The 26,638-nt window shown below is 45.0% G+C and overlaps 1 protein-coding gene across 2 annotated transcripts in view; it reads left to right on the forward strand.

The window, feature by feature from the left end:
* PPP2R3A (protein phosphatase 2 regulatory subunit B''alpha) overlaps positions 1-26,638 on the forward strand; it is a 49,022-nt gene that overhangs the window by 15,346 nt on the left and 7,038 nt on the right. Inside the window, exons 1-8 of one of the 2 annotated variants that reach the window (XM_071437368.1) lie at positions 4,960-5,176; positions 11,778-12,038; positions 13,446-13,549; positions 16,021-16,123; positions 17,829-17,903; positions 22,927-23,013; positions 25,218-25,374; positions 26,150-26,198. In XM_071437368.1, the coding sequence (XP_071293469.1) occupies positions 5,045-5,176; positions 11,778-12,038; positions 13,446-13,549; positions 16,021-16,123; positions 17,829-17,903; positions 22,927-23,013; positions 25,218-25,374; positions 26,150-26,198 (968 nt within the window). In that variant the 5' untranslated portion in view covers positions 4,960-5,044. Of the gene's footprint in view, positions 1-4,959; positions 5,177-11,777; positions 12,039-13,445; positions 13,550-16,020; positions 16,124-17,828; positions 17,904-22,926; positions 23,014-25,217; positions 25,375-26,149; positions 26,199-26,638 lie in introns of those variants that run through there. The other variant, XM_071437367.1, reaches the window with a different exon arrangement.

Here is a 26,638-nt window from a genome sequence, read left to right on the forward strand (position 1 = left end):
TTCAGAACTGGCCACTTTAGCCCAAAATTTGATGCAGTTCTGAAAAAGAGTGCATGGATTGTGTCTTACCCTACATGATGGCACTGAGATCCTTTTAGACCAGGCTCTCCAAGAGTTTCTGTTGTTGCTCGGGGAAGCTTTGCTTGCAGAAAATGGAATTCTGATATTTCCAGCAAGGGAAAGAATCTTTGTCCTCAGAGAGTGTAGAATTAAACAGCTCCAAAATCTCCAAAGTAATCCCTTGTAATCTTGCCTTGTACATTATTTTACAAAATTTTCTGACTTGTGAGTTCAAACAAAAATGTGTTTGATGAAGTGTGACACTGGCTTTGTGGCAGATTTTATGTAATGCTTGAGAATGGGATGCATTTATGCTGCCAAGTGACTCCTCAGTGTGGTGCCTTGGCAGGTTGTACTCCCCTGATCCCACCTAGCTGTGTGCTAGTTTGCTCCCAGCCTGCCTTCTATGGACATGTGCTCCACAGCTCCCAGAGCTCTGCTCCTCTGTGCAGTCACACAGCTCCTGCCTTGTGCAGATGCCCAGAACCCGACCCTGGGGGAGAAGAGGTGTTTTGGGGAGGCAGAGCTGGTCCCCTCAGCACTGGGCACAAGGCACTGGGCTGCTGGCTCTGCACTCGCCTTGAGGTTTGCTGTTATTTGTGGCACAGATGTGTCCCTTGCTAGGTGTAGCATCTAGGGAATACATCCATATTCCTGGATCACTCTGGGTGTAATTGAAGCTGCATGTGGATTCTCACTTGGTATTGCATGTGTGCCTCAATTATGCAAAGTATTTGTTCTATTTTCTTAAGGCTCATAAAGCTGTTATCAAATAGCTGGGCACACATGCAGAAACCTCAGGCTCTCAGACTGATGACAACACAGCACACCTTTTGTTTGTGAAGGTTGTGACAGATTTAATATCCCTCAAATGCTAAGCAATGAAAAAGGAGAGGGAGAATCCTTCAGACCAGGCTGTTCTCTGCTGCCCTATCTGTGTTAAATCTGTGTTAATTTATATCAGCAACAGACTTCCTCTTTATCATCAACCCAGCTATGATCCTCCACAGAGAACAAAAGGATTGCTTGCCTCTTCATCTTCAAAACCCAAATATTTAGAAGCTAGGAAATGAATACTCAAGAAGTCCATCAGTTTTGCAGAGCACATAGTAAGGGCATCACACTTCTTCTGGGCAGGCCAGGAAGCATTGCATACTTTTAGATGTCCAACATTTCCCATTCTGAGATCCAGTTTTCCATTGCTTATCTCTAAACCTCTGAACTATTTGTTTTGGGATTTCCTGTTCTCTGTGCCTTTCTTAAGCTGACTTTTTAGTATGTTGGTTTTGAAAAAAGTCATTCAGTGAGAAGAATGCAGTTGCCTTTTAGAGATCAGTAAGCCCCCTAATATTATCTGTATTTTTGTCTGGAGTGAGGAGGGTTGGAGTGACCAGCAGGTTTGGGGGAATTGGGGGAAACTGGAACCAATGAGCAAAGAAGGTGGAGATGGGGCTGTGGGGATGCTCTGAGCTGACCTGCAGTAATGCTGAGAGTTGGGCTGTGTTGGAAGGTAAAGACTGCTGCCTTTGAGTAAAATGTCACAGGCAAAGTCCTTGGAGAAGTCAGTGGGGGATGTTTTCAACTGTAACCTCTGTCCTTGGTCTGCCGCCTGTACAGGTTGGCTGATTTGACAAAGTAAATTCAGGCAATGCTTGGAGTGGTGCTCTAGTGGTTCTCTAGAAAGAGCCCTAGAAAAATCTGTGAGCAACGTGGTCCTTCTGTTTTCATAATCAAGTGTGAGTGATGCAGGGCTCTCCTGCATGTTCTGCTCATGTGTTTTATTTTAAGAGCTGTTGAATAAAGTTTATGAATAATTTTGGGAGCAGAGGTCAGGGCCAGGCTTTGATACAAAGAGACTCTTTTGGTTTTTGTCCCTCCACTGTTGGGTATCTCCTCAAAAGGATTACTTGTGTTGTAGTGAGCCAGAAAGAGCAGTTCTGCTTCCCATTTCCCTCTCCTCCATGCCTCTACTTCCTATTGTATTGTTCTGAAACCTCTTTATACTGCCTTTGCTGCTTATATGTAAGTTAAACCTAGCTCATACTTTTGTTTTCTGCCATCTTAGTCGGTGGAATAGCTCAGGCTTATATCAGGTGGGTGATCCAACCATTTGTGGCCAGGGACTGTGGGTCTGGGAGCAGAGGGGTTGTGGGTTGATGAGACCACCTTTATAACCATTCTGTATCCCAGGTGCTAGAGCCTTGAGTGGAGCATCCAGAGGCTGTTCCCTGTTTCCACATTTCCTCTGGGTGGGCTCTAGGTAGTGTCTGTTTAATCCTGCCTCTCCTGAATGACTGACTGAGGGGGTGGGTGTTTCTGGGATTCTCAGAAGGTTCTTAACTCCCTGTGCCCTGAAAAACCATCTCAAGGGCACACACTTGGCTTTTTTGTATCAAAATGTCTGTGTTGTGTGCTTAAATCAAGGGGCCTAAGAAGGCTCTGAGTGGAATTAACTGCTTCTGAATCATAGAAAGCCAAGGTTGACCTTGCAACTTGTAATTTTGCCCCTTCATAATTTTGTGCCCTTTGTTTTACAAGTATAATGATATTCTTTTCAAGGAATATAATAATAATGGGGTGATTAATTGTAAAAATGACTTCTATAATGTCACAGTAACTTTTTTCTGAAATAATTCTATATTCTCAAAGGGTGCCTATAATGTAATGTAAGACTCTATGGAAAATCAACTTTCATCTTATATATGTTAAGAATTGTTTTGATCAGATATTGATAAAATCTGTCACTTAAGCTATGCACACAATCTTCATTCCTTTCAAACATCAATTATTCATTACTTCTCAACACAAACAGTGAATAACTATGGGCTTTTTTTCTGTTGGTAACAGTTACTTTAGATTCACTTAGACTTGTTTTTATTTCAGTATCTCAGAATGAAAGGCAGCTGACAGGCAGTCTGGCATCTCTCACCTTTAAGCTGGGTCACCTACAGCAAGGAGGGATTGCTGGGTTTGTGGTTTGTGCACTTGGCCTGGCTGTTGAGACCCCACTTTTCTCTGTGGGTTTTGTCCAGTTGACTTTGAAGCTGTTAAACAAGATTCACTTACTGTTGATTTCTCCTAGTCCTGTGTGTTTATATCTTTATTTATACCCACCTTGTGTGTTTTGAGGATAGGAAGTAGCCTGCTAGAAACCTATTCCAAAACATTGGAATACAGACACAATGAGCCTTGCCTCTGGATTGCTTGTTTTTTTTCAGGTTAGCAGTGAAAACCTCCCAAACTTCTGAGGTCCTTTGTGATTCGTTAATTTGAGCATGAAAAGATTTGGCTGTGCTGGTTTTTTAGAGGAGCTAGTGGCTGCAGATTAGTGTGTCTCTTTAATGCATATGTCTGTAAAGGTCTCTGTAGCTGGTCTGGATGCAGCTGGAGGTCAGAGAGGTTCCTTGGGCTTCATTTCCTCTGCAGGCTGTAAGCAGAACATGAGGTAATTCATCACTTGCCACAGATGATTTACAATAAATCACCTCCTGACATGCTGCTGCATGAGATCTGCAGCACTCCCACTACAGTGCAGCCTCATGGACTCTTTAGGTGTTGCCTTAATGTTTAGAAAAAAATTGTCAGAGTAAGAAAAACCAACATTTGTTCCAAATGTGTTGCATATGGATCTGTGTATCCTTTATTTGGTGGCAGTTCCTCTTCAAACATTCCTGCCTGCCTTTTCCTTTTTGGAGGTTATTTTTTCGTCCCCATCCTCTTTGTGTCACTGTTAGGCTTTGTACTCATTTGGACTTCATGTTAACTACAGGAGCCCAGGAAAAGACATCTGAGGCACATGTCCAATAAAAGCTTTCTGTTGTGAGCCTCACTGAGACCTGTGCATTTCAAATGCGATACCTTGATGAGAGCAAGCCCTACTAGCTTGAAATTGGGTGTTTTTCTGTGCTACTGAACTTAGAATCCTGGCAGAGCAGCTCATGTTTTACAGTCAGGTAGGGGAAGCACTCCATGGGACTCTTTTGTGTGGGAAGAATTGGATTTAGGCCCTGGTTCAGCACCTTTCTCATGATAAGAGAAGGAGAACACACTTCTAGCAAGCCTAGACAAAGTTAGAGCAGGGGTTTGAAGTCTGCTTGCTCCAAGTTGTGCAGAGAAAAAGTAGAGTACTGTCCTCTGAGAATTGCTTTGCCTTTGCCTCGTGGGAGTTATGGGGAAAGTGAATAACAAGAATGATGCATTTTGATGTCTTTAGGAAACTGTTTTCTTAAGAGCTGCTTGGGAATGACTGAGCTTATTATCCAAGATCATCCTGATGTGCTTGCTTGGCAATAAAGGAACCAGATGATTTTCTTTTTCCAGCAAGAAGGAAAAAATGATGTTTTTTGAAAATTACAGCCTTCAGTTGAGAGTGGGAACTAATGCTGCTCCTGTGCTTCACCTCAGCAGCAGGGACCTCAAACCACTGCCATCCCACAGGCAGGGCCCTTGGCTGAGCCTGCTTTAACTCTAGCTGAGCCTGACTGACCCAGAGGTGCCCCTCAGGTCTCAGCACTGGAGCACACAAGTAGGAACTATTGGGGAAGATGGTATATTTAGCCACCTCTGCAGGGCATCTAATTTTAGAGCTCTTGGTAGTGGTGGTGGGTGCTTCCTTTCTCATGTCACCCCTGGCCTATTACAAGCCAAGGACAGATTGTCTGTCATGTAGCCAGCAGGGAAATAGATTCACTTGTAGATCATGTTTCTCAATTAAAGTATTACAAGAAGGCAGAAGATCCTGGTGGTACTGAAAGACACTTTGAATATTGGTTCAAGTAGGGAACTCTGGCTTCAGGAGTCAGATAAAATTGCTAGATGTTGTCCTTGTGAAGAGAGAGAAGACATAATATGTTGAAGCCATTTGTCATTTTTTGCCTGTAAAAAATCAAACCCGAGAAAGCAACGTGCTGGTCTTGACGTGGTCTCCTCCAGAGTGCCCGTGGCCCTTCTGGAAAGGTCAACATCTGCTTAGGAGCTGCCCAGGATGATGATCAAGGAGAGTTCTCTGCGGAGGGACCCAGATCTGGGAGGGGAGCTAGCTTTCCTTGCCAAGGGCTGTGACTTTGTTCTTCCATCTCGCTTCAAGAGGCGCCTCAAGGCCTTCCAGCAGGCCCAGGTTTGGACACTTGGCATTTCTTTATCTTTTTTTTTTTGTATTTTTTTATTGGATCACAGAATCAATCTGTGTCCCCTCTAGGCGTGTCTATTTGCAGAAAGTTATTTGCAGCTAGATACCAGCAGGTTTAAAAATAAACCTTCCAGGCTTAGATTGCAGAGTTAAAATGTCTTTGTAAACAAGGGGGGAAATCAACAGCAAGGGCAGTGATTTAATAATGGGGAGAAGTATTGTAAGACTTAAGTATCTTCTGTGGGATTTTTGTGTGGTTGCTCTGAACGTTTGCTGTTGCATGTTGGAAGAACCATGAGGTTCTGCTGTCTGCTGTGAACTGTACATATCTCTGCAGACCAGCCTACCTGGCTTTGGTTTTTATGATTTTACCGTCCCAAGGTGCTTCTTTGTGCTGTTTCCTACCCTCTCTGGGCTGTGGCAGAAGGAGATAATAGAATCATTTAGTCTACAAAAAGCCCTGAAGATCACAGAGGTGTAGCCAAGAAATGGAAACTGTATCACAACTGTGTTTCTGGTAAACCCCAGCTGCTGTACTCGCTCTCTGGAACAACTGACAAAAGATTGGATGTGCTAGGACACCAAATGGACATGTAGTCACTCCAGATTTAGTGTTCACAATTTGCTGAAATCGGCCCATCTTGAGCTTTATCTGTATTTAAGTAATGGGTGACCCAGTTGAGGACGTTAAAAAGTTGAAATTAGGAGCAGTGCAGCTGTTTCCTAAGAAACAGCATTAAAATTCCTCCAAAACATATTGTGGCCCATTTTTTCATGCGTTCTGCTGACAGGTTAAAGTACAACTCAGAGGTTAATCTGTGGAACGTGTGTTTTTCACTCCCCAGGGGAGAATTGGATGAGGTAATAATGTGCAGTAATGGCTTGGGCGGGGCCGAGCACTTGGGAGAGACTGTCAGGAACCCCAGCACAGCTCAATTCCCTCTCCAGAGTTAGTCTGATCACTGAGGATGTAACCGGGGTAGGGTTTGCAGGGTGGGATGAGACCTCCGCGTAGAACAGCTGGAAAAATGGACGAGGCTTTGTTCCACGAGCCCTCTGCCTGGTCAGAAGCAGGAACAATTTCTGTGCTGAATGCGTTGGGAATGACTGGGGCTGCCGGTTCAAGGCAAGTGAAATGCTGCAGTGTTCAAAAAAGATGGTCTTTTTCTTCTTTTCTTGCTCACCATGTGTCACCCTTCTCTTGTCCTGGGCCCCACAGGTTTTTCTGTGAGCTGCTTTTATTCATAACACAGTTCAGTATCATCCAGCAACAAAGCCAGGTCTGGTTGCTGCCTTTCCACGTGGGTGAGATGGGTTCCCAGAGGGACAGTGGACCTCTGGAGGTGGAGGGCAGGGATGGGGGTTCTCCCAAGTGGCAGCAGCGAGGTGGAATTAAATTTTGTGCCTTGTGGGGCTGTACTGGGGCATGGGATGAGCTGAGAATAGAGGTAACTGGGCCCAGTAAGAAAACACAAGTGCTGGCAGGTGGAAAGGTGATAAGGTGGTGATAGGAGCAGAGAGGTCAATGAACACCTCTTTGCTTTGTGGAACACACAGATGTTGGCCAGGAAGGAGGGGAAGAAGAGTGCTGCTAAACTTCTATCTCAAGAGCTGGACATTGCAGTTCTTGTGCTTATCCTTTGCAGAACTATTTATGGAAGGATCAGAGTTGTGATCTTCCTCTCATAGCAGTGTTGGGAGGAAGGCAGGTCTCTAATCCAACATCTCACTTGTAGGAATACTATTTCTAACCCTGGGTCACATCAGCACTGGCTTTCCCCAAGGACAGGGATTTGCCCAGCCCCTCTTGGTGACCTCTCACAGGCTGTACTTCCCTCAGTGTCCTCCAGCCTAACCCTCCCAAGCTGCAGTTGGTTCCATTGCCACTGTAACTGCATTTCCAAGAGCTGCAGGCTGTGCTTAGCCCATCCCTTGGCTTCCCTTCCCCCAGCTAGCCAGGCCTGATCCTGATCACAGCTTTCTGATTTCCCTCCTTCACGTCTCTGGCTGGTCTCTTTACATCACTTTTTTGAAGTGAAGGCCCCAAACTGGTCCCAGGAACCCAGATGCAGCCTTGCTAGTGTCAGACAGAGATAAAAACTTCCTGGCCTTACTCCTAGGGCAGTCCAGGACATCACTGGCCTTATTTGTAATCAGCCCTTGCTGCAGGCTGATGCTCAGCCCGTGTGCTCTGTCCCCTCCACCAGCCCTGTTCTTGCTCAGCCAGGGCATTCTCAGCCTGAACTGCTGCTGAGGGCCATGTCCAAGATCCATAGGCACACTGGGCAGTGGAGGTGTGTGATGCCTCTGTTTGCAAAGCTCCACTGGGTAAGGCCATGAGGAACTTGATCCAGCCTTACAATTAGCACTGTGTCTACTCCTACTTAAATCCTTTTGTGTTTCTGAGTTGCTTAGGTAGAGTTTGTTTTAATTTTTGTTTTGCTGTGATTGGACTTTGTTTCTGCTGGTGAGTTTGTTTCCTGGAAGAAAATATTCTCTCCAGAAATGCATCTTCTCATAGCTCTGTGATGTTTGGAGCCTTTGTTCTTGCTGTCCCTAGAAATAGGTAAGAAAGAGGCAGCAGGAAGGTTCCTTGATAGGAAAGGGCTTTGGGGAAGGAAAGGAAGAGAAAGTCTTGGGCAAGAGATACAGAGCAGTGCTGGAGAGCTGAGGAGCTTTGAGGATGGCTTGTGTCCAGGTACCATCAGACTTGAGGAAGGCAGGAACTATGAAAAATGAAAGGAGACATGAAGTCAGCATTGTGGACTGCGAGAACCCAGGCTGAGTCACTGTACCCTAGAAAAGAGGATTACACTATCCCCTTTGGAAATAAAGCAAGAAACTGGTAAATATATTATCTAGGACCCTGTTGGAGCCTGGGACAAGGAGGAAGGAGCAGAAAGAATTTGAACACTTAGTGTGATACTGCTTCCTTCCATGGAGTTTTCTGCTGGGACTGGCACATCCCTGGGAGACAGGCTGGGATGGCAGAGGTTTAGTCTGTGCTTTGTTTGTGTAGCTACAATGAGGCTGTAGTTCTGTCTGGTTTATTTATAACACAGATGTCACTATTTTTGTCTGTCTGTAAATAAATTGTATGGTTGGCAAAAGGTGATAGAGTGGATAGACAGATTTTAGTTAGGGTAAATTACAGAATGCTACAGAGTGGTATTTAAAAATGGCCTTTAATCTCACCTTTCTCTTGAGCACAGAAAGAAAAAAAAAATTATCTGTTAATTATTGTAACAAAGCCAAAAGGTTTATTAGAGTATTTGTCATTTCCTTTCTTAGTTGTCCTCTCTGAAAATGCACATCCCTGTTGGAGAAGTGTGTTCTGCTAGGCAAGCAGCATTTAAGGCTAATTTTTTGTAATAAGAAACTGTTTATTTCCAAGGAATTTCCACAGAATTTCCCATCATACCACTTTCTTAAAATTTTTTCACAAAGAGTTGTAATTAACTTCTTCTTATCCCCATAGTGGTTTGCATCTGGTTATACCCATCTCAGAGTATTAATTTGTAAGGTTGTTCTAGGGAACAAAATCCTCAAGGACTAGTTGCTGCTTGGTTTTTTCTCTCTGTGTCATTAACAGCTCATTTCTTATATGAGAAGGAAGAAGACAGAGTTCAAAAATTGTATTTCTGTTCCTGAGGTAGGGTGTGAAAAGCAGCTCTCCCTGAGCAGTGCTTGCTCCTAGTTTGGCTTGGGCTGAGCAGGAGTGAGTGAGTCACAGTTACAGGGAAGCTCAGCTGGGAACCTGAGTCTAAACTGGCTCCCTCCTTCCAAGGCCAGCAGAATTCCCTGGGTTTCCCTATAGGTTTCTGACCTTCTGCCTTGTGTGGTGGGTGTGGATCAGGAAATTAATGATCCTCTGTGGTCCTGACCTGTGTGAGCTGGTACCAAGCACTGCTGGCTCTGGGAGTGCCTGGCAGAGGAGTTGCTGGGGTTTTTGGGAGGTGGAGACTGGGGCAGAGGGGGTGAGTTATGTTCCAGCATGGTCAGCTCAGGCTGTGGGCCATGTTGGGATGTGTGTGAAATGCAGAAGGGAGGGAAATGGCCCAGAGAGCTCGTGTGCTCTACTTGGGAACTTCTCTTCACCTTCCAAGAAAACAAAAATACAATTTTATCATTCCCTTGTACTATAAGGGAAGGGGATGTATTGTTACAGTGAAGAGTCCGTGTCCTTTGAAAGAGCATCTTGGTTTGTGGAACTTTTTCTGAACTTTGAGTCATTTCTCTCTGTTCCTCCCAGTGCTGGCAGCTGGGAGTGCCTGCATATCCTGAGGAGATTAGGGAGCAATAAACCTGTTTGTGAGAAGTGGCCTCCAGCAAACTGATGTGAAGTCCTATTATAGAACTCAAGTGGCTGCAGTTGGCACTTCTATGTCTGTTCCAGCTTTGCATTGTTTGTATGAATATGGTGCTGTGAGAGACCGGCAGGGACTTCCCCTCTGCTGGGATCCAGAAAGGGAAAACTCCTGAGCAGAGCTGGGTCCTGGCTGGAGAACCCCAGGCAGGGCAGGGTGGGAGCAGATGGTAGAAGCAGAAGTGGGGATTTGTGTGACCCCTGAACTGGGGCTGGTGCTCCCTCCCCACACACATTCACTTGGTCTGGGCTTTGCTCTTGGTGCTCTGCTGAGGAGAGGGCAGGAGGAAGCTGGGAGAGGAGTTGTCTTTATTTAACCCAGTGAACTGTGCTCCCAAAGTGAGTGTCCAGCTCTGCCCAGCTTCACCTCTGCCACCACCTCAGATCACCTGCATTGTCCTGCTGTGGGACAGAGTGACCAGGGCTGGTGCTCACCATCCTCCAGCCCTCATGAGCTCCAGGAACTCCCTGGCCCCCCCGAGCTCCAGCATCACTGAGGAGCAGACACAAAGATGTGCAGTGCGTGAGGAGGACAGGAAGGAGAGCAGGTATCAGTGATCAGGCTGGCTCTCCAAAGGTTAAGAGCTGTTCAAACTCTGAGTACTGGTATTGATAGAAATATTGAAGGCTGAAAATGATCTCCAGCTTTTCTGTGTAGCAAGACAGAGAAGAGGACAATTGAAGAACCCCAATCTCCAGGTTAATGTGTTCTATACAGAGCAGCTGGGGACAAAAGTTGGTTTGGGCTGGTGGGATATGTGTGCCAGTGTTCCTGCTCCTGAAATGGAACAGCATTTGGGAGAAGAAAGAGGTCTCCCATTTAAAGAAAGAGCCACGGAGAAGAGGAGTGAAGAGGAGGCAAATCCTTGTCTCTTCTTCCATGGGTCTCTGATGAATGGGTTATAAAGTATTATAAGCTGCAGGTAGAAGTAGTGCTTAAAGAAGCCTTTACAATTCTCACTTCTTTACCTCATTGCAAGCAAATCTGAGGCTAGTTGGGAGATTCAGTATATGTTAAGAAAAAAGCTCCAACTTTAAAGAAAATAATGAAGTAAAGCCAGTTCATCATATACATTCTTCTGCATTTAGTGGACTCAGACTTGGCTGCTTTATCCTGAAACCATTTTGTTTTGAAACAGTTAGAATAAACAAACTGAAAGTCACAGCTGTATTTACTTGACTGTTGCCTTCTGCGCCTTATCACATATGTTGTTGTATTAATGAAACTCTTGTGTTGGAGCCATTGTGCAGTGGGAAAGCCTGTTGCCTTTTCCCAAGAAGGAGTGTCTCCCTGGGGGAGCAGGGAATTCCTCATCCTTCCACATTCCAGCTGCTGATTTTGCAGCTTATACTGTAGTTACTTGTCAGAGTTTAAAAAATGTTCCCTCCCATGTCTGAAAAATTCCCTGGTTTAGGGTCTCATTGTGTACTTAAATACAAATGCTGCCTGTGATGTAGAGCTAGAACTGGAGGTTCACTGGGGAGGGGATCCATGGGGATCACCATATCAGCCATATGTTTGTTACAGATAGGAGAGGAGTGAGGAAAAGACATCATGTGAATGCCTAATGACACTCTGCTGGCTGCTCCTAATTCCTGATGGAAAAATTGATTTACCAGTGCTTTGTACCTTTCACAAAATCAGGTCTGGGACTGTTTAAGTTGGGCACAAAATAAAAGACTTGCTGAAGTTGGGAAGGAAGTCTTGAAAATATTTTTGTAATTTATCTCTGAAGCAGTGCTTTGGCATAGCTAATTATGCTCCCAATGGATAGAAAATGTCCTTGTTTGAATGTAGCCTTGGTCATACTTTAGGCAAGCTGTTTGTGTGGGTGGGTGCTCTGCTTCAGAGGGGAAATACTGAAGAGCAGATACTTTGTTGTTCATGGGGCAGAATGACGAGACCAAGTCCAGCATGAGAGGAAATAGCATTGTCCTTTGTGGTATCACTGAATTGCAGAGTGACTCAATAGGAAATCATGAGCCACATCTACATATGTAAAATGCTCAGAAATAGCATAAAATAGGTGTGACATCCTAAATCCACACTGGTTAATAATGCAAGAAATTGTCATTGCCTATTTAAGATGCATTTTTATCCCCAGGCCATAATTTAATTGTTGGTGGGGTTTAATCTTCTCCTAATCACTGGAAGCACAAACTGTTTTTCCTGCTCTGTGTACCGTGATGTTAAAATGTGTTTGTTATTTATTGTATTTTCAGGTTCAAAGTAAACAAGAGAAGAAGGCAGGAACTTCATCCCCAGCTCCCCTGCAGCCTGTGGTTAGCACTTGCACTCCTCTGCCTGTGAATAAGGCCAGCAGCAGTACCCCTGTGCCCATAAACATTCCACGTTTCTACTTCCCTAAAGGACTCCCCAGTGTCTGCACTAACCATGAGGAAATCATTGCCAGGATTGAAGAGGCCTTTGCAGAGTTTGAAGATGGGAAAGCAAACATCTGTGAAATGGGGAAAATTGCTAAGGTAACCACTGATGGTCTTGGAGGGCTTTTTCAACCTTAATGATTCTGTGAATCTATTCTTTAGGTTTTTAATTTTGGGAGAGATACTTTGTTTTAGTTTCAGTCTATCTCACAGCTGTTGTAGGGAGAAAAAGAGCCAGTTTCCTTTTGATCTGAAGTTTTTTGTTTAGATTTAGATAATAGTAAACAAAAATGAGCTCAGTTTGCTGATTGTCACATCAGATATGTGTTTGTTCTGGCTTTGATTTATGAAGCAATTCTCTAAGATTTCTTAGCAAATACAAATTGCATTTTTGTTTCTCCATTCTTTCATATTTCTGCCCAGAAGATTGAGAAACTCAGAGGCAGAAACTTGTCTGCTTCTGTGGTTTCAGGTAGCATCAGCTGCCTGTTTTGTGGCTTTTTGTAGCTGTTCTGCTCAGCTAGCATGAGCTGTAGGTGGTATTGCAGTGTTGTGTGAGGAAGCAGCTTCCAACTTCCAGCTCCTGGACATGTAAGGGGGACATGTCCAGTGAGCCCCCAGCCCCTGAGCTGTGCACATTCAGTGGTGCAGCTGGTGATGAGTTCTGCCTTCAGGGGACAGCACACAGCACTTGTGTGGGAGCACACAAGATGGTCCCTTCTCTTTCCCTCTCCCTCAGCTGCAGTTCACAGTGCTGCTGATCTCAAACCAGCATTTATCAGACACATCCTGGATGATCAGCTTGCCCTGAATGAGTCTCTGGCACTGTAAACAGAGCAATGATGCTCTCCCCAAGCTTTCATGGACTGCCATTGAGAGACAGCAGCTTCTGCAGAGGCTGGTTCAGGAGTGCTGGTCAGGGAGTCCTTTGGCTGGATTCAATCCTTCCCCTGTGTGCTTTCATTTTTGTGTTCCCCTGCTGAGATCTTGCAGTGTTGGAAATAATGGACTGTGCTGGGTGGAAGGCACTGCACTGAAAATTGCAGGGTGGGATTTACTTCACCTTTAGGCATTTACTCATTAATTGTCTTTAATTAGACTTGAGGTTCCCTTGCTGCCTGTGACAGGTTATCCCATAGGAGAATGGGCCCTCCTGTTCTAGGGTGGGTGGGGGATGTAGCTGCTGTGAGTGTCCTCCTGGAAGGAGGTGCCTGTCTCTCCATTCCACCCCCAGGAACTGTGCTAAACAGTTCAGAGCTTGAGTAGTCCAGATCCTTTTCCTGAGAGGAGAGTTTCTCAGCCACTTGAAAGGGCACATGACAAAGTAGAAAGTTATGTGTGAATTCTCAACCTTGGCAGGCAGTAAATGGCACACAGGTGAGTCAGAAAGCCATTGCCACTTTATTTCCCTAGTGTCAAGTCTCAGTGGTGAATCTGGTGTGTAAATGAGCAGGTTCCTCTTGGGACTGCTCTTGTATTCCTCCTTGCCCTGGTTTTTCCTTGCAGATATGTGGCTGCCCACTCTACTGGAAAGCACCTCTGTTCTATGCATCTGGGGGAGAGAGGACAGGACGTGTCTCTGTGCACTCCTTTGTGTCCATGTGGAGAAAGTGAGTATAGCAAATGCAAAACTCTTTCTAGGAGAAGACATCAGCCTGCCATACAGATATTTTTTTTTTTTTTTCTTCTTTTCCACCAGAGTTTTCAAATAATTTTTCTCTTCTTTAAATGGCTTAAAAATATCCATCAGCTTGAGATGTTTTCCCCCCCAAACCCTCTGAACACTTGTTTTCCTGTGATATCCACAACCTTGGAAGTAATTGTATAGATAGTAAGATGTTTTGAGTTAGTTGGTGTATAAAATATATTTACAAACTCCCCAGAAATGTCAGCTATTCTGAGGTAGCTGGTAGCTGTGGATTTGGGGTATATTTGTGCCCAGCCTTTATTGCTCTAGACTGGTGCACTAAGCAAGTGCCATTTGGGAACTGGGGAAGGAGGTATGTGATAGTGTTACAGGACAGAAAGAGGAATGTGGAAATAAGCATGATCATATAACTGGGTACTCTGGGAGCTTTAATAGTAACTGCTTTCCCAAGCAAGCTATTGAATTCATCTGTGGAGTTTGACAGTCCACACTGTGGAATTGGAGAGCTCTGGGTGGATGCATTATGCTTGGAGTCAGCTCTGACATGGAGCAGACTTGTTCTCTTGCCTCATCTTTTTCCCTCCAGGGCAATTCAGGCTTTAGTGTACTTTGTGAAACACCTGAACAGCGTCTCCATCTTCTCTCCTGAGAGAGTTCTAATTTTTTACTTAATGGTTGCTCTTCAGATTCTTGATGTAGCCTTTAACCCTGAATTCCCAAAGTATTTCCTGTGATGATGTTGTCAAAACAGCTTCTAGTTATCCTGGCAAAGTTACAAAAATGTAAGGGGTGACTGTGTTCTCTAAGTTTGTTATGACACAGACAATATATTTTCCTTCCTTAGGTTCCTCCAATTACTTCTAATTAATCCCTAATGTATGATACCACATTTTCACTTCTCTGATTTTCACATCCTTCAGATATTTGCAGACTGTGGTCATGTCCCTCTTCTGTATCCTTTTAACTACCCCATTTCCAGGCCAAGCTTTGTATGCTTTTCTCACTTAATTGCTCTTTTAGAAAGATACTATTTTTTATCCCCTCCTCTTCCCCTCTGAGTTACAAAAGTTACAAAATTTTGCTGGAAAGCTGAAAAACAGAAGGAATGTAGGATTTCTAGTAAAGTTTGACTGCAGCCATGTGAGCACAGGTGTAACTTTAAACAAGGTATCTTTAGTTGCTGAAGCCTGTTTCCAATTTTCTTAGTATATGACTGACTTCTCAAGATGCCACATGCTCGCTGGTTGTCAAGTCTATAGGAATTTCTCAATATAAAACACTTCTGAATGTCAGATCTTTTTGTTTGTGGCTAAAACAGGGCTTTGGGATTCATCTTTATGTGCCAGATTTTTTAAGCTAAAACATTAGCAACTCTCTCTGCAGCTGATTTAGAATATATCTGTTAATTGACAGTTACCATGATAGGAATGTGCAGCCAAAAGGATTGCTAAATCTTTTTTTGCTTATTTAAAGGAACCCTTTTTTTGTAAAGTCTGCTTTTCCCAGAGTGATGAGGCCAGAATTAGCAGGAAACAAGTTAGTGTGATCTCTGCTAGAGAACTACAGCCACTTCAGCACTATGTTCATGCACTTTCAGGAGAGGAAAGTGGTGAATAATCACTCACAGTAAATAATTACAGTGCATTTGCATTTTCAGAGTTAATGAAGAAAACAGTGTAGTTTTCTGAGTTTCCCTAATACTAAGTGAACAACATAGTGTTTGATATATTCAAATGTTTTGTTCTGTTACCAGTGTTTGGTAAATGGCATGGAGTTCCCCTCTTCATGAGTTTCTCTGGGGTTAATCACATAACTGTGATACCTTTGGCAAGTGCAGTATTTTGTGTGAGAAGAAGAGAGAGACAAGAACTGCTGTGTCAGATGCACACTGTCAGCCAGAGGGGACTGAGTTTACACCTTCTCCAAATGCTCAGTCCTACCAATGCCTTCATTAGGCTGTTCTCTGTGGCTTTGGTGCACAGCTCCAGATGGACCATAATTAACAGGGGATGCCCTTTTTCTTTCTGAGAAGTGATTTTTGTGGGTGAATGCTCAGTGCCTGTAGTTTGGCAATCTCCCCAAATATTGCAGTGCAGTGAAGGGTAACATTGGAGAGCACATCCTGTGGCATCCCATTGGGCTGGTGCTGTTCACTTGGAGTGAGCCTGCAGCATTAGCAAGAGTCAGGTTACTTATTCTGATTCCACAGATGTTTAATAAGAAAGCTGCTTTACCACAGCAGTGTTAACCTGGAAAAAATCCCTGCTGAGTGCCCTGGTGCAGCTGAAAGACCTTGAAGGAAGGGCTGGCAGTCTGAGGTCAGCATTTGAGTGATTCCCAGCACAGGTGTATTGTGCTTTAAGGCCCTTGTGACCCTCCCGGGGCTCCTGGGAGGTGCGAAGGGCTGGCAAGAACTCCTCCCCTCTCCCACAGAATCCTGCGGAGCTGCCACGACGATGCCTCCAGGTTCACTTCCCTTCTGGCAAAGCCTGGCTGTGACTGCCTACAACAGGAGGATTTCATCCCGCTGCTGCAGGTACTGCCCCAGCTCCGCTGCCTTCACTTGGCACCTTCTTTGTTTCCATGGCAATAAATGTTTACCAAGGACGAGCAGACCTTTGGTTTGAACAGCACCTGGGTGGGGTTCATCTTGGAGTGAAATAGAAATTAGTTTCTGAAGTGCTTAAGTGCCGAACCAGCTGCAAATGCTGCTAAAGGCATTGAGGACTGGTCTTTTCTCAGGATTCATATTTACCAGTGCCTGGTAACCCAGGCTGGAATTTGCCCCATTTCCCAATGTGGATATTGGGAAAAATGCTTGTTGCTGTTGGTAGTCAAGTACAACATAAAAGCTTATTGGAAAAGTTGTAAAAGTTGCTTGGCAAGACAGTTATAATTAAATTTGCCTAGCCAGACTACCAGATACAGTATCACATGGAGATCTAGGCAAAATTTCTGCAGTTCCAGTTGTTCTGTATATGCCTCTAAACCTGCTAGTGCACAAATGTCACTGCTTTTTTTCCCCCTCATATTCAGGCTAAATCTGCACATCCTCATTTCATGTCTTTCTTTCCCTTTCATTAACTTTAACAAAGAACAGTTGTTTTAATTATTTGTGGCCATTTATGCAGGCTCTGGATAGGGCTTCTCTATAGTGTCTCTAAATCATGTCCATCTGCTCCTCTATCAGCAGTACTTTTTCTGATCTTTTCCACACATCCCTACATTTCTCACACAGTGCTGCCCTCTGGGTAAAACCTCTGTGGAGATGCTGCTTTGGGGAAAGATTTTGTGTCTGTGCTGGCTGTTTCAGTCTCAGACAAAACTGGGGCTGTGATGGGTACATTTTCTCATGCTGCTCTTCATCTCTTCTCCACTGGGCACCCTGCCTTTCCTGGTGGATTGCAGCTCTGCTCTTTAGCTCCTGGTGCAATCCAAGGCATGCACAGTCCTGTCTGTCAGTCAGCCAGAGATCAGCAAAATTGCTCTGATTTACGCCACCATCTGAGACATCCTGTTATACTGCCCAGAAATTGGGCATCTCACACCCCTGAGGGCACCATGGCATGGAACAGGCACAGCAGAACTTGGAACACCTTTAAAGGGTAGAGGAGTCAGACATGGAGAAATTACACAGGCACTGATTCATACAGGATCTGAGCAGTTTCTCCATGGATTTGATCATGCAGATTTGGCATTGTGAGCCAGTGTTTGACTTACAAAAAGCTGGTCTTGAGAAAGAGGCATCTCCACTAGTAGTCCAAGTGAATTTTGGAAAAGCACTAATCATATCTGTAAGCATTCTGAGGCTCACACAGCTTTCATTGGACAAAGGAGACTTTCTCAAGGCATGTTTATTTCTGACACCTAGTTCTAACAAATGTTAATGCCTTCAATGAATGGAGGAAAACAAAAATCTTGGAGAGGAGATAGTTGCATGGTCCACTAATTAATTTTTGTATCATTCAATGAAAATGAGTTTTCATCTACTCACTAACTCTCTTCCTTTGTTTTTCTGTCCTTAAGTAAATCAAACTGGCCCACCAGGTGCGTATTGCCCAGCAAATGCATTCTATTACTGTAATAGAAGGTTCTTTTGGTAGAGTAAAAGATTTCAGTTTTATTGTTGATGCTGCAAATAGTTTCAAGAGTAAGCAAAAGTATTGGTTTGTAAACCCATAACTTCTAAGCATTAAAAGGAGAAAAAAATCTATTTCATTTCATTTTCTCTTACCTTGCAGGATGTGGTAGAAACTCATCCTGGCCTCACGTTCCTGAAGGATGCTCCGGAGTTCCATTCCCGGTATATCACCACGGTAGGCTGCTTCTCTGATCCCCTGAGGTGCCTCTGCCTCCCTTTGGGATCTGCCACTGGTTCTACCAGCAAATCCTTTACTTATTTAAAAATATAGGTGCTTTTAATATTGCTCACCATGAGGTATTTTAACTACTGCTTCCAAAAGAAAAATAATCTACTTGTGTGTGCCAAGGGTTATTCCAAAGGTTAATAATGGTTCTTTCTGGTCTTAAGCAAATCTATAAAAACATCTTTTTTGGCCTGATGAATGGAAAAAAAGTTCTTTGGTCTTTGGGAGCTACTAAGTCACCCTGAATAGTGCTGGGCTGCTGAGACATGGAAGGCTGCCTGTTTGAAGGTTTCTGTCGCTGAGGCTTGGAGAATCTGTGACCATTTGCCTCCAGGGATCTGCTGTCCAACCTTTCTTTTGCCAGGATGCCTGTCCAGGCTCTCTGTCCCCAAGCTTTTGTGGCTGGGGTTTGTTCAGTAGCTTTGTTCCAGCTCTGCAGTCAGCACTAAGACTGGTACTTTACCTAAGTGTGTTTGTGCTTTTTTTTAAGCCTTGAATTTGACTGGTGTTGGGTGTGAATCTGGATAAAAGGTATAAATGTTGGGAAGTTTTATCTCTGCAGCAGTAACAAATTCAAATAATGACAGACCTGGTGGGAGCTGTATCCAACAGGGCTCAGGGCTTAAAGTTTCTCCTGTTTGCTTGCCAGGGCCTGCCTGGGGCTGCACCACACGTGGCAGCTGGGAGGCTCCTGGCACACACATGCTTGTTCCTTTCCTGTAAGGAGCAGATGGCACAAAGACACTTCTTCAGGGCAAGCCCTGAACTGTCACACTAATGAAAATGTATAATGAGAATCCATTCTAAATGTTGTAGATGCACTCGAACATGACAGTGAACAATGACATTGTATAATCAATTGTAGATGCACTTGAACATGACAGTGAGCAGCAGTGTATAATCAATATGTTTAGTCCCTGTGGAGTAAGACAACTTAAATATTAAGCCAGAACAGCTATAGGAATGGCCAGGGAATTATGGAGGCACGTGAATGGGTGAGTGTGGGAAGTGCCTGTGGCACAATGCACCCTGGTATTTGGTGTTTCAAGTGTGTGGAAGGGTGAGACTGAAAGGTTTAAGGTCACACCTAGGGCTGGTTTCTGACTGCAGTATCCATGGGTCAATGCCATGTGTGGTTGGTTGCCCTGGCTGCTGACAAAAGCAATTCTCTGCATCTGCCTTTATGGGTTCCTCTTAAGTCACACACTGTTCCTGTATTCTTCAGGCAAGAAGCAAATGTCTTTGTAGGGTAATCCCTCACATGACCACCCTTGCTGCCCTTTCTGGACTCACCAGTGGCACTGCACAATGTGGCTGGGACCAGCTGTGTGAAGCTGAGCTTCCACTTCCAGTTAACTGAAGTGCAGGCTGCTGCTAAAGGCAGCACCTTTTCCTTCCTCTCTCCTTTTGCAGCACTTCCCTGGTGCCTGGGTTTGGTGCTGTGTCACCAAAGCTGTCACAGAACCAGACTTTGATAAGTACATGAAGCTCCTGAGTGCTTCTTGATCCTGCCTGTATGTGTGCTGTGCTTTCCTGCTGCAGTCAGAGCCTTTGGGCATCCTTCTGGCAGTGCTGGGACACAGGTGGATTCCAGGCTTGCTCCAAAGGCACAGGGAATGGTGGTGCTTGGAGCTGAGGAGAGGGCTGTGGAGCAGCACACCTGGCAGAGTGTGTGTCCCCTTCAGCTGTCAGGACAGTGCTGCTCTGGGGGTCTGTGCTGACAGCACCATCTCCCTGGGCTGGAGCAGGGCCAGCCCCTGGGGAGGCAGGAGGCTGCTGGGCAGGCTGTGCCCATCTGGAGGGGCAGCACTCAGGGCTCTGCAGCAGTGGCTCTGCTCTCTGGTAGCTGGAGTTCCTATTGCTCACCTCTCCTTTCACAGACAGTTTGGCACATTCCTCTTTAATGCTACAAAATCCAGAATTTCCACCAGGAGGCAATGAAGGAAACAGCTTTGTCCTTGGATTTTGAGACCACTTGGATCATTTTTATTGCTTCAAGGTAGAGTGCCTTGTACCTCCTTACAGAGACAGAGTGCTGTATTTGCTGCCACACAAGAGTTACAGTTCATGTTTGTGTTACAGAGCAGGGCCATAAGGACACATGGCTTTGTGTTCATTGCTGGGTACAGCATCACTTGGCTGAGATCTCCTGGAGAGTGACCTCACAGTCTAGGATGGGTAAGATGTCAATGCACATTTCAGTTCTTACTGCCACCTCAGAACCTTTTAAAGGGGCCTTTTGGACACAACAGACTGGAATTTCATCTGTATCATATCTGTTTTATTGGCCACTGTGTTACTAAAGCAGTTGTGTTTGTTTCAACAGAGACAACTCCTGAAGCTGGTGAAGATGGTGCAGAACATCACAGAATATCCTGTGGCATTTGTTGTAAAGCTTTAGTGTGACTTCCACCTGAATGTTCAAACCAGGCTCAGAGTTAGCAGTGCATGCTGCCCTTGTTTTTAGCTGTGTGCTAAAAACAGTTTAAAGATTAAAGTTTGTGGAAAAGTGCTTCAGCTTATACAGTAGCCTCAATACAAATGTGTAAGAGGACAATGGCCACAGGGAGTAATAAAGGTTCCTGTTTTGTCCACAATTGTTTTTGTTCTTGTGTGGGAAGACTGGGGAAAAGTCTGGAACTCATCTGTGAATGGTTTGGGCCCGTAGGTCAATTAATTGCATGAGGATAATGGGGCAGTAGAAAGAGTCTCCTCTTTCCAAGGGCTAATTAAGAATTTGACTCCATGATCCTTGTGCCCTCTTCCAGCTCAAGATGTTCTATTGGTCTATGGCTGTGTATTGAACTAAGGAAAATGAAGCCAGTTATGGCCTAAGAGACAAGTGTGACTTTCATGCTGCACATCAGCTCAGGCTGGGTCATGATCTAGGACGTTTTCCACGTGTTTTTTTTGACAGCTTGGTGTTTACAACCTGGAAAAGAAAAGGATAAATACTGAGATTTTATAGTGAGATATGTACTATGTACTGTCCATGGAAACTGGGCCATTATTTGAATAATAAAGCTTTCACTGAGTGACTGGACATGGTAAGAGACATGAAAAGAGATCCCATTTTGCCTCTGAATGGCTTTTTTCTACAGATGGGTGAGGAGGGAGCAGATGGAACGTCTTTATCAATGTGGTGTGGTAGACAAACAGTTTCTTGTGTCACAAATGGGGATATTTTGTTGTCTTTTACTACCCTGCAGGCAGAGGAAAAGAAGAATTACTGGTATGGGGTCCTGTTTCTGATTCTTGGGATTGCTATTTTTGAGTCCTTGGAATGGTGTGAACACCCTGTATTTTTAAGAGTTGCTACAAAGTTGTCAGGTGTGATAATGGGTGATGTGAGAGGTGACACCACTCCAGTCTCTGAGCTCTTGTGCAGGCTGGAAGCAAAAGCCAAATAAAGTCCAGAAATGGAGACCAGAATGGCAGTGGCTACCAGAGGCATGAAAGAAGAAACAAACATTGTGCTTAAGACCAGAAAGGATCATTGTGGTTACCTAATCTGACATCTTGTGCTACACAGGCCACAGAACGTTGCTCAGTGATTGCTACAGTTAGGATAGATCTGGTTTTTGGTCTGTTTTTAATTAAAATGGCACCCAACTTTAAAAGGATATCCACTTCTAAGGCCTGGAGGGATGAAGAGCCTGCAGTGTTACCAAAAGGTGTCATGCTCAGCTAAGTTGAATTGATCAAGTCTGTCTCTTCAGGGTACATTTGAATCCTCACATCATTCTTGTTGCTCTCAGAGTTGTGTGTGCCATCATCAGCTGCTGTCTCACTGTGTACCCCAAAGCAGACTGCTGGGAACAATCTCATTCTTGGTTCTGGATCTGTTCTGGACTAAGAACCAGCACTTGACTGAGTCCAAAGGTGGCCCTTCAGTAGTGGTTGCCCACTTGAAACTAGTTCTGGCTAAAAGAGAAATCCATCCCATTAAATCTGCTAGCTGGATTGATCCCTGTAATGTCCACATTGTTGTGTAAAGTTATTTTTTGTGTTGGAGTAGGGTGCACTGAAGGTTACCAAAATTCTGGGGTAATTTGCTTAGATGTTAGAGACATCAAAGGTTTGTAGTAGGTTTGGTCAACAAGATTTCAGTCAAATTAATTCTATTCCTCCTTTCTCATGCCAGTGATATTTATTTGTTGTTGTTTGCCCTGTTGGGTTTATTCTTGCATGTGCTTGGTCACACATTTGTGTTTCCCCACCCTGTGATGTTGCTTGACAGCTGACAGGGAGGGAGCAGACTCGGAAGGGCTGTTGGCTTTTTTGAGGAGCTTGGGAGTGAGCTCAGTCTCACACTGGGAGCTGTTTGGCTTTGGCTTCTCAGAGTTCTCTGCCTCTCCCCCATGATTTTTGCTCACTTTCACCAGAGGCAGATCTGGAAAGGAGCCAAACAAGTTTAACACCTGCCCAAAATAATTGCAAACAGAACCTTTCCTGCTTACTTTCAGCAGAGGCACTGGGAACATGAGGCATTGTTATAGTTACAATGGGTCAGACATTCACCTTCTCTTTTATTTACATGTCTTGCTTCCTCTGCAGGAACCAGAAGAATCAAAAGTCCTTTTTGTTTGTTTGTTGGTTTTTTCTTCTCCCCTAGAACCTTATTTCATTGGGGATCCATGCAAACTACATCCCCTTAAATGTGAAAAACTCAGTGATTCATCAGCACTTTGAGCATGTTTTCTGACATAAATAATACATCTGCATGCCCAAAGAGGTGAATTCAGAGCAGTGGAAAGTTTTCACAATGGAAAGAGATTATACTGTTTAAGAAGCAAGTGTTACTTTCAGACTGTGTAGTCAATTAAGGATAGTACTATCTACAGAAAAGATCCCAAAACAGTTTTCAAACAGAGGTCTCCTTAGGATGAGTGAATAAACCAGGGTACTGCATTTAAATTCCCAAACTGCTGTTTCAGGAGTTGATTTCAAGAGCAGTGTTCATTTGTTGCAGGTTATCCAGAGGATATTCTACACAGTCAATCGCTCCTGGTCGGGGAAGATCACTCTGACAGAGCTGAGGAAAAGCAACTTCCTGCAGGTACACGGGTGTGTGTGGGAGCAGGAGCCAGGGTGCAGCAGCATCCCCTCCTCTGTGCCTGGCTGCTGAGGGAGCTGCACCTGGCCTGCAGTGGGATGAGCCAGGTGCTCAGGGCCACGAGTCTGCTGGGGCTACTGGAGGAGCTGTGTCTGAGTTGAGGTGAGAAGAGCAGGGACAGGAGTGACCCCAGGGTGCTGGGAGAAGGTCAAGGTGTGACTCTTTTCCTGCTCTGAGGCCACATGGAGCAGCAGCCTGGCTCCTGGTCCAGACAGCAGGAGGGGAAGCAGGACATGGCATTGCACCCATGTGAAGTGGCTCACAAGCAGCCAAGAAGAGCTGCAGGAGTGCCAAGGGTAGGAGAGCCAATTTCCTGCCTTCTAGGCAGCCCTCAGCCCACTGACAGCTGGTCAGGAATATCTCTGCAATTGCAGGATGAGGCGCCTCAGGAGCTGATCTCCACAGGATAATGGATGGAGCTTAGTTCTTGTTCCAGTGCCTGCAGTGTGTCCTTATGTCAGGATTTGGATCTCTGTTCTCTATGTATTTTGTCCAAAAGAGCACCAGGTTAAGACTGTCTCAAGCTTCTCATGTCCAGCCCAGCCTAAAGAGCCAGAAAGTCTTGAGCTGAAAGGTGAAGGACTGGCTAAACCAGTGAGATTTCCCTCCTGTGCCCTGTTTGCCCTTCCAGGTGTAGAGTGCTGTCTTCCTCAAACCCCTCGAGTATGAATTCACATTATTTCTCCTTTCAGACATCATCTCCCCTAGCTGACCCCATCACCTAATGGAAAAATGAGTGCTCTTTTGAATTGGCTCATGCCAGTCCAAGCCTTGGGATCCCTGTTCCTTCCCAACCTCTGTTACAAATAAATCTTCCCAGATTATCCTGCATCTTTCTTCACTCATTTTCTCCCTTTAAACATTCTCTCCATTTTTCTCCTTTCATATCTACTCTGCCTTTCATCTCCTGCAGCAGGAAAGTTTAGCTCCTTGCTGCAGGTATAAATGGCATCTTTGGGTGTGATCTACAAAGGAAAAAAATAGTTATGGCAAAAGGTCCCCAGTGATTGTCATCTTTAAAGGCCCAGTCTGGAGAGGCCCGTGAGTGATGGATCAAAGGTGTTGAGACTTTGGTGTCAGCAAGTCAGAGTAGTGCAGGTCTGGCAATGCCATCCTGTTAGCCCTGCCAGGACACTGAACCTGGTGGATAGCAGGATGTGAGAGTTTTGTTTGGATCCAGTTGGACTCCTTGGATGTGGAGGTGGCTGGAAGTTGATGTTGAAATACCAGTGCCAACACATAACACAGCATCTGTTTTTATGGTTGTGGGCAGCAGGGCTGCTGGGCCTGCCTGCCTGGGGACACCATTCCCTGGGGTAGCTCAGGCTGTGTTTTGCCTGCTCCCTTGGGAGAGGCTGTGAGGGCAGGAGGGGGGCCGGGTGTGCAGCTCACTGCAGCCATGATTTATTAGACAAGAAGGCTTCTGGTGTCTTGTGGCCTCAGCACCAAGAAGAAAAGTAGGAAGGTGGCACTGGGAAATGTGCAAAAGCTCTCTTGTTGCTAGGAAGGACAGGGAGGTGTAAATGGGAAATGAAACATGGATGTTAGCACTAAATGTTTCCTAGTAAGACATGTCAACAGGTGTTATGGTTGGAAATCTATCTGAGGCTCCCAGTTAAACCAGAATGATTCCTGCAACAGCACAGGGAAGTCAGTGGGATTAGTTTGGGGTCCATCCCTCCTGTCCCAGTCCAGGTGTGAGTCTGGAACAAGAATTGATTTTGCCCTTCAGGAGGCAGACAGGGATGTGTGATGTGTAAAGACATACCTCAGGTCCTGTGGACTTGCTGCTGGAAGTGGCTCTAAGAGTCTCTGGTGCAGGTCAGGATTGTCTCCCAGACCATGGATCCCAGCTGACACAGCAGTTTGTGTTCCTGTTTCTCTGCCTCACTCTTCTCTAGAGCTGAAAATGAGCAAAAATTGTTGACAGGAGTGGCAGAGATGTTTTGCTAAGCAGGATGGCCCAGCCAGGTGCTCTGTAAGGGCCTGCTAAGGAATACAGCAACCACATCTCTTGGGGAAAAGCTGCACTTGGGGTTAGTTCTCAGGGCTGTGTTCACCCAGCTTCCTGAGAAACTGGAGCACTTCAGCTGCTGAGCTGCCTCTTCACCCAGCTTTAACTTCCCACTGTGTTTGTACCCTTTCAGACTCTTGCTCTCTTGGAAGAGGAGGATGACATAAATCAGATCACAGATTACTTCTCCTACGAGCACTTTTATGTCATATACTGCAAATTCTGGGAGCTGGATACTGACCATGATCTTTACATCAGCCAGAAGGACCTGGCTAGGTACAGTGATCAAGGTATGCTGCCTGCAAATGTGGTGAGGGCATTGCTGAAAACACAATGTTCCTACTGAAGACTAAAGCCTGCCTTTAATTTGGTTCATTTGATGCCTCAGAAAAAGTTTTAATGTAGCCAGCCATCTCATAAATAAATGTTGCTTTAGAGAAGGACTTGTACAAGCTTAGACACAGGCAACTGCAGGACACACAATTTTCTGCATGAGTAGCTACAGATGGAGCTTCTGTTGCTGTGTGGGTCACTGCCAGGAGGACAGGCTAAAATAATGTCCTGAAACTTGTTTATTATTTACTGAGGGCTTTGCAGGAACTTTGAAGTAGGGACAAGAAGGATGAGCCTGTGTGAACCTCAGAGATTGTTGAAGTGCAATCCAGTTAAGCATGAGAGGAATCCAGAGTCCAGTGAAGCTTGGGGGATCTCAGCTTGCAGATGAACTCTGGAGAGTATCTCTGCAGTTCAGCATAGAACTTCCTTTCCCAAAGTTATGTTTGTGTTTGAAGGTTCAAGGGCCGTAGATAAATTAATGGAACACAAATCCACCAAGGGGTAAAACACCCATGTGTTCCAAGTGCAGGCATTTATGGGGAGGCCATGGGGTTCTGGGTGAGTGTGGCAGTCACAGGACTCAGGAGTGTTGACCATAGGGCTGGTGGGTGAAGGTGGAGCCCCTTTTAACAATGGGAAGGGGCTTTGTGTGGATTCAGCATGAACACCTGATTGTAGTTATTGCTGTGAGCTGTAGCTTCATTTTCCCCATGTTTTCCTTGTTTCCAGCTTTGTCAAACAGGATCATTGAGAGGATATTCAGTGGTGCTGTGGTGAGGTAAGGAGTAACACACTGCTTGGGGGAAGAAGGGAAGGCAGTTTCTGTCAGGCTAAGAAATACAAGTTATTCTCAGAAATGCCCCTGATCAGAATGGTTTCCAACAGGGTGCTCCAGCTGGAGCTGCCTGAACATGGAGTGAGATTTCTGGGTAACTTAAGAAAACAAAATAAAAATCCCATAGGATGGGATAACTGGGCATAGCTGGAAGACATGGCACAGGGCTAGCTGGAGAGCACTGCTTTGAAGTCTCTGAAAAGGGATGTGCTGTGGGAGGGGATGTGGCAGATGAGCTTCAGCTCTGCAGTGATAAAAGGCAGCAAATGCTGTACCTGGTGCTGCAGGGTGCAGGGAGTACAGGCTAAATAGGTGACAGTGCCCCATTTTCTCTCACTAATGGTTTGAAAAATATCTTTGATGACATCTTGAGTGTTTAGGGG

This window comes from Agelaius tricolor, unplaced genomic scaffold, assembly GCF_023055355.1.
Source record: "Agelaius tricolor isolate 1412-34295 unplaced genomic scaffold, bAgeTri1.0.p SCAF_12, whole genome shotgun sequence".
Taxonomy (NCBI): Eukaryota; Metazoa; Chordata; class Aves; order Passeriformes; family Icteridae; genus Agelaius; species Agelaius tricolor.